Source organism: Triticum aestivum, chromosome 7B, assembly GCF_018294505.1.
Source record: "Triticum aestivum cultivar Chinese Spring chromosome 7B, IWGSC CS RefSeq v2.1, whole genome shotgun sequence".
Lineage (NCBI taxonomy): Eukaryota > Viridiplantae > Streptophyta > Magnoliopsida > Poales > Poaceae > Triticum > Triticum aestivum.
This window is the reverse complement of record NC_057813.1, coordinates 690,035,316-690,045,699: the sequence shown is the minus strand read 5'-3', so window position 1 is coordinate 690,045,699 and position 10,384 is coordinate 690,035,316. Positions and strand designations below refer to the sequence as shown.

Here is a 10,384-nt window from a genome sequence, read left to right as displayed (position 1 = left end):
CCCTCAAATTCCCAATTCCTAACAAAAAAGGCAAAAAATTCGACAAGTCGGGTGAAATTTCACCGGAAATTTTGGCAACATAACGCGTCGTTATGTTGGGAACGAAGAATCGCAACATGCTAGCTAGTAATTGTCGCCGGAGCAGGAGGGGACGGCGTAGACACACAAGTCCTCTCCTAGAACGCCTATACAATGCTTCAGGCGCTCGCGTAGATCGGTAGGTGGGCCATGGCCCAATAGCATTTACCTGTTGGCCCATTCGTCACTGATTTCGGAAAAAGTTCACAAATTTTAAAAATGTTCTGGAATTTTTCTAGAAGTTCACAAAAGTTGAGGGAAATTGAAAAGTTTCAAAAAGTAAAATTTTGAATTTTGAAAAATGCCAAATTAAAAAGAGAATCATGGATTTGAAAATTTTCACCAATTTGGAAAAATGGCAATTTTGAAAAAGTTCACTAAATTTAGAAAAGTTCAGGAATTTTAAAGATAATCCTGAATTTGAAAATAGTTCGTGCATTTGAAAAAAAATAAAAGGGCAGCCCGGTGCATGTACCTCCCGCTTGCGCAGGGTCCGGGGAAAGGTCTGACCACTTTGGGTCTATTGTATGTGGCCTTTCCCTGCATTTCCGCAAGAGGCTGTTCCAGGACTTGAAAATAGTTCGTGCATTTGAAAAAAAATGAAAAATGAAAACAAAACCGAAAATGAAAAAAGAAGAAGAAAAAAGGAAAACACGAAAGTAGAAAATTAAAAATATATAGAAACCGAACAATAATCTATGACAAAGAAAACCAAAGAAACCACCCTGAAAATATCTAGAGGGAGAGGCTCGTTTTGTGCTGGCCTGTTGTGTCGTTTTAGAAAATAGGTTTTTTGTAGGGGTAGAAAATAAGTTACTAATTAAACTGGGAAAAGTTCATGAACTTAAAATAAAATATTGAATTTAAAAGAAATGCAAAATTGAAAAGAGAATCATGTGTAGGCACCGGCTACTAATATGCCTACTCCGAAAGCCTTCACACAAAGTGTGCTGCCAAGTTCGATGCATATCAACCCGAGGAGCATAGCATGAGGCGATGGATCGAGTGAATTGGGCAGAAACCAACGAACAAAAATGATCTACCTACTGCCTTTAGGAGTGAGGAACAAAACGCTTTCTTTCTTTCAGGAGAAGAAAAGTAAGGCGATCTCGCCTCCTGCCGCCAGGACGTCTTCCGCCGTCGTCGTCCTCCGGCGGCTCCCCTCCGCTGACGACCTCGGTCGTCGGTGGTGAGGGGGGCCGCCGGATCCATCCGTGTGGATTGTTTTAGGCATTAGTTTCTTAGAATTTTGGGTTGTTCATCGTCATGGCTTCGGCAGTGGCGATGGCGGCGCCGACTAATAAATCTTCAGATCCTTCTCCAACGAGGCGATCCGTTTTTGGGGTGGATTTGGAAACCAGACTGTTCAAGCAAGGATGGTGCGGCGACGACGGCATCCTCGTGGTGGACCTGTGTCCTCCGGCTCCGCCCCTGCGACGACGTTTGCTCCAGCGCCGACGTGGAGCTTGGAAGGTAGTCCAGGAGCGGATGCAGATTGTAGTCTGCATCGGCGACATCTAGAAGATGGTGGATCTGGGTTCATGGTTCGCGGCAGGCAGATATGGTTTCCTCCTCCAACATCTTAGTTGGACGGGGGTGCCAGATCTGGAGTTCGATGACGTGTCCGGGGTGTTGCCCCGGCCTGGTTCGTTCAACGGCAATGGCTTCGTCTTTATTGGCGAGCCACCTTGGAGGTCCGCAAAGCTGCATATCAGCGATGGAGCCGTGTCGAGCTCGGGTGTGGAGGTGATCCGTCATGTTCTCCTTTGGTGGCTGCTATGGTGGTGCCATAGGCAGGTGACGGGCGTTGGTGTCAAGCTCAGAGGATTCTTCAGTCTTGTTTGTAATTTTACTTCTTGGCTGGTGTTCCTGTGTGCAAAGGCTAGCGTTCTGCTGTCTTTTCAGTTTTGTCAGGTCGGTATGTACGTGACTTGTACTATGATCCATATGATATAAATGTGACACATATTACCATGCAAAAAAAAAAACTGCCTTTAGGAGTAGAGATGCATGTCTCCAAAAAAATCGGTCATGCACTTTGCTATCAACCATCGTCATAAACCAAGTAGCTCGGTAGTATAACTGTCTCCCCAAACCATATGCAAGTGCAAGGTTAACGTTGAATAGGACAAGAAAACAGGTGGTTTCCCTTCTGTTATTGTTACAGTATTTACTAGCTAGCAGGCAAAACGTACCATTGATTTCTCCAATCTCGAATAAATAGGAGCCCAAGAGCCATATTTCCATAGGTATACCGAAGAAGCGGGACGAATTCCATTTGGAAACTCTCCTTCCTTCCTTCCGTTCATTGTGCCCAGTCCGGCTCCGGGGTCCCCAAGAACAAGACCAGGAACAAGGAGGAGGAGAACACATCGATCCAAACGAACGCCACGACGGAGACCATCGAGAGATAAAATGGCGTCGGCCTCCTTCTTAGCCCACTGCGTCTCCGTCCCCGCGCACCTCCTGGCCATCCCCACGCCGCTCGCCATCACCACCTGCAGGTAAGTATCCATACAACCGATCCTGGATCCTTTCGGTTCCGATCTGCTTCATGCTCCATCTCAAATCTGACCTGCAGGCTGCGGCGGCTTGGCGCCGCGGGAGCGAGGCCGGTGTGCGCCGCCGGGAGGATGCTCGGCTCCGTCAGGTCGGTCATGGTGATCCATCGAGTCGAATGACAGGGTTTTTATCTGTGTATTTACACGATTGTTCCTCCTTCTCGCTCCAGATACGGCACCGGAGCGGCGTTGGGCCCCAAGCAAGCGGATGCGGGGGTGGCCGCGGTGCCGCCGTCGGTCCCGGTGCGCGTTGCCTACGAGTTGCAGCTGGCCGGCCACCGCTACCTCGACGTCAGGTAGCACATGAAGGCGAACCCCTTAACCACACCGCTACCTCTGTACTGTCAACTACTGTAACAGCAGAAAATAAATAAAAAAGATGGCCATTCAACGTAATCCCAGATAATTGCAAATTGTAAGAATTCGTTGCATCCATCGGAAAGGGGAATGGCTAGCTCGGTAGATCGGTTTTGCTGATGCCTTGTCTCTGCAGAACGGAGGGCGAGTTCGGCGGCGGGCATCCGGCAGGAGCGGTGAACATCCCCTACATGCACAGCACCGGCTCAGGTAATTAATTTGATCCACTTCAGGACCAATGCTAGCAAGATCAGTTATAGTTAATCATCTAGTCCAACGCAGCAGGTGCTGTATTTTTGGCCCAGAGTGGTTTCAGAATATGAACATCCACCCTGACAAATCAGGGTAGGCAGCGCTGCAGTGGGCAGGTGTATAAATCTGAATCAGGGCACGTGAATGCACGTGAATTGTGGTGTTTCTCTTGGCGCCGCGAATGGGGTGTTGTTTATTGTTGCTTGGGACCATGATCCGGAGCATTTTACGGTGGCCGATGAATGAATAATTGTCCTACCTGACATAGTTTACCTTGTCTGCTCCGACAAAATTTTAATTCCCATTGGCAGGGATGGTGAAAAACTCGGGCTTTCTAGAGCAAGTGTCGGCGATATTCAGGAGGGAAGACGAGATCATCATCGTACGCCTTCCACTGATACGAAACACGCTTGGTTTTTTTTGATTTCTTTTGGGTCATCATATCCTCCTTAAATTCAAACTTTGCTTGCAAATTACAGGGATGCCAAAGTGGCAGGAGGTCTCTCATGGCAGCTACCGAACTCTGCTCCGCCGTAAGCACGTCAATGACAATCCATGTCATCGTCGCTGTTGTTTCATAAATTGCTCTCCCTGATTTGTGTCATGTAACTTTATCAGGGTTTCACCGGCGTGATCGACATCGCCGGAGGGTTTTCTGCTTGGAAGGAGAACGAGCTGCCGACCAATCAGTGATGTCGTCGACTTCTCTGAATGTGTCCCAAACATTATATAATCTGTCTTTAGGCTGCTCTGCTCCAAGGTTGTAACCGCTATGGTCATCTTGATCTCGGATTCAAGACGGTACGAATAGCGCACTGAATAAACTAATGGAGCTTCATATAATGAGAAAAGTCCACATTTCAACCCTGAACTAACCACGGCGTTTGATTTTCAACCCTCAACTCTAAAATCCGTCGGATTTCAACCCTGAACTAACCACGGCGTTTGATTTTCAACCCTCAACTCTAAAACTGGTCGGATTTCAACCCTGAACTTGTCACACTGTCCACTTTACCCCCCTTGACTCGGTTCCTGGCAAGTCAAGTGGTTTTGACCTGGTCAAAGCTGACTGGACAGCCTAGTCAGCATGCCACATGTGAATGGGCCAAGCCCTATCCCCATCTCTCTCCCTCCGTTCCAGACCCGAGTCCCCGACCCACTCCACCCCGCCACCGCCGCCTGGACACCGCCATCGCCCGGTCTCCAGGAACGCCGCCGCTCGCGGCCACCACCCCGTCGTCGCCGCCTGGGTCTGCCGCCACCCGCGGCCACCACCGCGCCGCCGCTGCGGCCTGGGTCTCCAAGAATGCCGCCGCCCGCGACCACCACCCCCACCGCCGGACACGGAGACCGGCGGTGCCGCCGCACCGCGCAGGTCCACCTCTCTTTCCCCCTCCTCCCTCCATTTTCCCTCCCTTACTCCCTCTATTCCAAATTTCCCGGCGAGCTGTTGCTAACCCTAACCGCCGGCGAGCTTAACCCTAGCCGCCCGCGAGCTGCTCCATCCCTAGTTTATTTTGTCCCTCTCTATTGCTTGAACGCTAGTAATTTTTTGTCGTGTTTTTATCTCTTGTAGATTGAATGGGCCCTCTGGATTTCTTGGTTTTGTGATTCCAATTCAATGGTACATTTGTGCGTGAGGATCAAAATCTGGAATATGTTGGAGGCACGGAGGAAATTGCTCATGTCGAGCGGCACGGTTTGTCCTTGGGCACTATCATTGTTAATCTAAAAGTGCATTATAGTGTTGCTCGACGAGGAGAAATCATGATGCTGCATTGGTTATGTCCTGGAAAACAATTGTCTGATGGATTGATGGCATTGGTTGATGAATTTTTTTTGAAGCACATGCTCTCATATGAAACAGATGGAGGTGTAGTGGACATATATGTTGAAGACATTTGTAGTAGTAATGAGTGGGTCGGGGACTCGGGTCTAACTGAGGGAGAGAGATGGGGATAGGGCTTGGCCCATTCACATGTGGCATGCTGACTGGGCTGCCCAGTCAGCTTTGACCGGGTCAAAACCACTTGACTTGCCAGAAACCGAGTCAAGGGGGGTAAAGTGGACAGTATGACAAGTTCAGGGTTGAAATCCGACCGGTTTTAGAGTTGAGGGTTGAAAATCAAATGCCGTGGTTAGTTCAGGGTTGAATTGTGGACTTTTCTCTCATATAATTGTTCTAGCATATGTGCAAAATGTTGGCACAATTAGAGATTATGAGCCTGTTCAGTTTTCCTTTCGATGCCTTCTGTAAATTGTGCATTATGTAAACCTAATCAGATCAGCGTAAACATAGCTGAACAATTTTAAGTTCTGATGATGTACATGTGCCTCAACCACTGGTATCAGAGACAGAGTACACCATGTGGGCACTGAATCTGAACTGAAAATAGCAATATACAACTTGAACCATGACATGGAATGCAGTTGTTCAACGGCCCTTCCCAAAAGCAAAGAACACTGTTCCTTGAGAGACCGAAAGGAGGATGAAGAAGCAAAGCACAAGCCCCCACCTATAGTGTGCCTATGCATAAAGAAATTAACCCCGTTATTAGAATAAACACACTTGTTATGCACGATATTTGAAGCTATCTTAGAGCATCCACAACGCTAGGCGCTTATCTAGTTGCTTATAGAGAAAACAAAGATCAGGAAATTAGAAAAGCATCTAAGCGCCCTCTCATCCTTCTTTTTTGCCAAAAAAAACCCTCTCCGATCTACATTGTCAACCGTGAGATACACCTCCAGTCAGTTGGGCACGATCCGATCTACATGGCGTCTGACACTCTGAACTTCGGATCAACTACCGGATGTGCTAGCCGGCTTCGATTCATCCGCGTCAGCGATGCACCAGCCGCCGACCACTATCTCCACCGAGCACCGAGCGATCTCCTCCGACCACACGCCGCGACCCAAGTCGTACATCTACATCGTGCCTAAGAAAAAAAATCTTCATCGTCGAGCACACTAGGAGAAGCAACATCGATGTGCATCACCGACACGTCAGGCCGGTGTGGAAAGCTATGCAATTCTTTAACGATTTCTCCGGCACGACAAGGCATCGACACTTCGTCGCCGTAGGGACGCTTTCAAGCGACGCATCATCGTCGACACGCTACTGCAACGCCATTGCCGACACTTCATCGCCAAGGTCGTCAACACATCACCGCCACCGCCTCTACAACCTCATCCACAAGGATGGACATGCGTCCTCTGGCACTAGTGCTGCAAGACGTGCGGTATTGACCGCATCCAACAGCTAAGACTACATCAACACACCGGCATCACTCCTGTGAAAGCCACTACAACCGCGCACACGGTCCCGGTAAAACCGTTGGGTGCTCGGCCGGCTTCCTTCAGTGTTGGCCAAACTGGTGGTCTCACCTACAACCACGCCCTCTAACATCCGCAAGACGCCCGCGACCAAGACCAAGAAAAATTCTTGCCTCTGCCGTGTTAGAAGTTTCATGAGCTCGGAAATATCGAATAGCTCATGTAGAAGAAAAAATTACACTTGATTTAAGTCAAGTCTTCTATGTGCCAACTTAATTGGTCTTACAATTAATTTTAGTGCTTCTGTCGTGTTTTCACTGTAACTTCAACTTGTTTCGAATACTTGCGCTAGCGGAATCAATCTCCTCGACCACAAGACAAACAAGGAGTACTTTAAGGTGTGTCTAGGTCTCAGTCGATTGAGACTTAACCAAGTCTCAGTCAAGTGATATACTTAAGTTAGTATAAAGTTGGGTCATCTATTTTGAAACCGAGGGAGTAGTATATAAGAAGAAAAAGAAAAAAGAGAAAACAAATTTTGCACGGATCTCCATGCAGGATCGAAGAAATATAGCATCGACTAAGACATAACGAAATCTAAGTCCAGTAAGACTTGGCAAAACTGTACTTCAAATTGTCATGAAAAATGTTAGCTTTGCCATGTCTAAAAATCTGACATAAGATTTTCAGCGCTTTGGTTTGCAAAACTATAGCATGATTGATGTGGGTGCGTGGTCGCATGAGGACATGCATGGATCACGTGGACCAAAAACAAATACAAGTTGTGTGAGGACAAGATCTCTGCCCGTCCCATCCTTATCGATCCTGGACGCACGCTGGTGCCAGCGAACCAACCCAATCCACAAGCAAGCGAAGCAAAAGCGAAAATGGTGAGCGTGGTGTCGTCGCGCACCGTGAGGCCACCGCCGCGGCCGCGCCGCCGCATCCCGCTCACCACCTGGGACGTCCCCATGCTCTCCGCCAACTACATCCAGAAGGGCCTCCTCTTCCACAAGCCCACGGGCCAGCTCCTCTCCACCACCGCCCAAGTCGTGGACCACCTCGCGGCCGCCCTCGCCGACGCGCTCGTCGACTACTATCCCGTCGCCGGCCGCTTCGTAACCGACCGGCACTATGGCGGTGAACACGGCGACGTTGTGGTGGGATGCTCTGTCGCCATCGACTGCGACGGGCAGGGCGTCCAGGTTGTCCACGCCGTGGCCGACGAAGGCATCTCCATGGCGGACGTGATTCCTCCCGACGCAGACGTGCCGGTCGTGGTTCAGTCATTTTTCCTGCTTGATGGAGCCATCAACTATGACGGCCGCGACCACCCGCTCCTCGCCGTGCAGGTCACCGACCTCGCCGACGGCGTCTTCGTTGGCTTCTCCTACAACCACGCGCAGACGCGCTCTCCGACGGCACCGCCTTCTGGGGCTTCATCAATGCCTGGGCCGAGATCGCGCGTGCCAGGCTCCTCGGATCCCCGCAAGAGCAGCCCTTACGCCGGCCCTTGCTCGACCGCTGGTCGCCCGATGGCGGAGCCGCGGCGCCGGTCGTGCTGCCGTGCACGGAAGTGTCGGACCTCATCGAGCGCACCCCACAGACGCCGCTGCGCGAGCGGATGCTCCACTTCTCGTCGGAGTCGCTGGCGGCGCTCAAGGAGCGGGCACGCAAGGAGCTCCTGGCCACCGGCGACGCGCAGGGTGCCGCCGCCCTGACCAGGTTTCAGGCGCTGACCTCTCTCCTATGGCGTTGCATCACCCGCGCACGAAAGCTGTCGCCGGAAAAGGAGACCACGTGCCGCGCGGCCATCAACAACCGCGGGCGGCTCCGGCCACAGCTGCCGACGGAGTACTTCGGCAATGCCATCAGCACCATCTGCGCGGAGGCGGTGCGCGCACCGGAGCTGCTGGAGCGCGGGCATGGCTGAGCAGCGGCAGCCGTCGGGCGCGCGGTGGCAGCGCACACAGACGCGGCCATCAGGGAGCGGGTGGCGGCCTTGACGGCGAAACCACCGGCGAAAGACCCGCCGGCGTACATGATGAGCTGGCACGATCCATGCGGGACGCTGATGGGGAGCTCGCCGCGGTTCGATATGTTCGGGTGCGACTTCGGGTGGGGGAAGCCGGTGGCGGCGCGGAGCGGCAAGGCGAACAAGGTCGACGGAGGCACGTCGTTGTACCCATGTCGGGATGGGGGAGGCGGCATGGACGCGGAGCTCACGCTCACGTCGGAGCACATGGCGGCGCTCGAGGAGGACGAGGAGTTCTGGATCGCCGTCTCGCCGGACGCGCCGGTGCTGGAGAGGAAAGCTTGAACGGGGGTGAGGTTGGAGATGATGACCCTCTGTTCCGCAGTGATGCCGGGGCCATGCTCGCCTTGCCGTGTCGTGGTGACAACGACTCGGGCTGTTGGCCGCCGTCTATTACGCGCCGGCATCGGTCTGTACTACTCACTCTGTAGTCATGATCTTTTCCGACTTTTTTCTTCTATTTCTATGATTTGCGCTCTTGCTAAACCCAAATAATAAGTGCCATACGTGCAGATACTTTTGAAACTAAAGTTGTCATCTAAAAATAAAAAACAAACCAAAAGGAAATTGAAACCAAAAGCAAATAAAATAGACAAATTAGGCAAAATAGGTGCATAATTTCATTTGAACAGAGCAGACATAGTAATAAATTACCTCTGTAGCTCTCTCTTTTCTCCCTCTCTTGCCAAGATGTGATTTTGTTTTTTTTGTACTATCTCCATTCTTAGAACAAGAAGTTTTATTGTGCCCCTTACCACCACAAGATCCACAAGTTATCTGAATGACGTGCTTGCTCAGTTTCTTACCCTTTGGTGCTTCACCCTCTTCTCTCCTTCTATCATTATTCTTTTTCCTTTGCCCTGGCATGGCAATGTAGCCAGGTGCAACTGGCCTAGGGTTTTGGGACACGGGCCATTTTTCCTCTCCTTCAACAGGCAGGAGGCAGTGCTCATACATCTTTTTGAAAGTTTCAATGGAGTAGCAGTTGTCAATGTAATCTTCCAACTTTCTCCCACATTTATAGATAGCACATATGGCATGAGTGCAAGGCAATGCTGCCAACTGAAAGTAACCACAAGAACAAGTCCTATTGTCAAGATTTACTGTGTACCTCCTGCCTCTCCCAGTCAGATGCTTGACCTCAAAGCCCTCCTTGCCATTCCAGAGGACCTCACAAAATTGAGTTCTCTTGATACTAGCCTTGAGTTTTTTAAAAATGTTTGGGCAAATTGTGCCCTTCCAGTTGTCACTTTTGGCTCTGTGCTCTTGAACTCTAACATATAATTTCTTCCTGATCTTCTCTTGCTGTGAAATAATGGGGTAGAACCTAGCTTCTATAATAGCATTGTTGAATGATTCACAAAGGTTGTTGTCAACTGATTCACATTTTGCCCCAACTGGAAAGAAAGCCCTAGCCCAATGCTTGGGCTCTGTCCTCATGATATCCTTTGCACCATCAGGAGTAAGTTGAGCTAGCTTGGCTTTGTTGTAGTTAAAATCTTCCCTGTTTGAAGCCTTTGCAATGGCCCAGAACCTTTTCTGCAACTCATCGTCTTTGTGTTTCTTTCTCCAATTGGCATAAATGTGCCTAGCACACATCCTATGCTCTGCCCTAGGCAAGTAGTCTCTCATGCTTATAATTAGGCCCTGCAAAAAGAGACAAATGTTAGCAGCAATTAAAAATGCATATCCAAAAAAAGACATTAATATTTTTTGTCCTAGGCATTAAATAAATTTTACCTTTTGTTGGTCAGAAATAAAGACCCACCCAGCACCTTGATCATTAATGTCCAAATCTTTGATAAGAAGTCCAATAAACCAGGCC

At 50.0% G+C, this 10,384-nt stretch overlaps 1 protein-coding gene and 1 pseudogene across 1 annotated transcript; both read left to right on the top strand.

The window, feature by feature from the left end:
* The first annotated feature begins 2,317 nt into the window (after nt 1–2,317).
* On the top strand, nt 2,318–4,107 carry LOC123161806 (thiosulfate sulfurtransferase 16, chloroplastic). The gene is made up of 7 exons (XM_044579620.1): nt 2,318–2,582; nt 2,660–2,728; nt 2,810–2,935; nt 3,133–3,206; nt 3,560–3,630; nt 3,728–3,781; nt 3,867–4,107. Exons 1-7 carry the CDS (start codon nt 2,494–2,496, stop codon nt 3,939–3,941), a joined length of 558 nt encoding a protein of 185 aa, XP_044435555.1. The 5' UTR covers nt 2,318–2,493; the 3' UTR covers nt 3,942–4,107.
* Nucleotides 4,108–7,330: 3,223 nt separating this feature from the next.
* On the top strand, nt 7,331–9,019 carry LOC123163182 (protein ENHANCED PSEUDOMONAS SUSCEPTIBILITY 1-like; annotated as a pseudogene).
* Nucleotides 9,020–10,384: the final 1,365 nt, after the last annotated feature.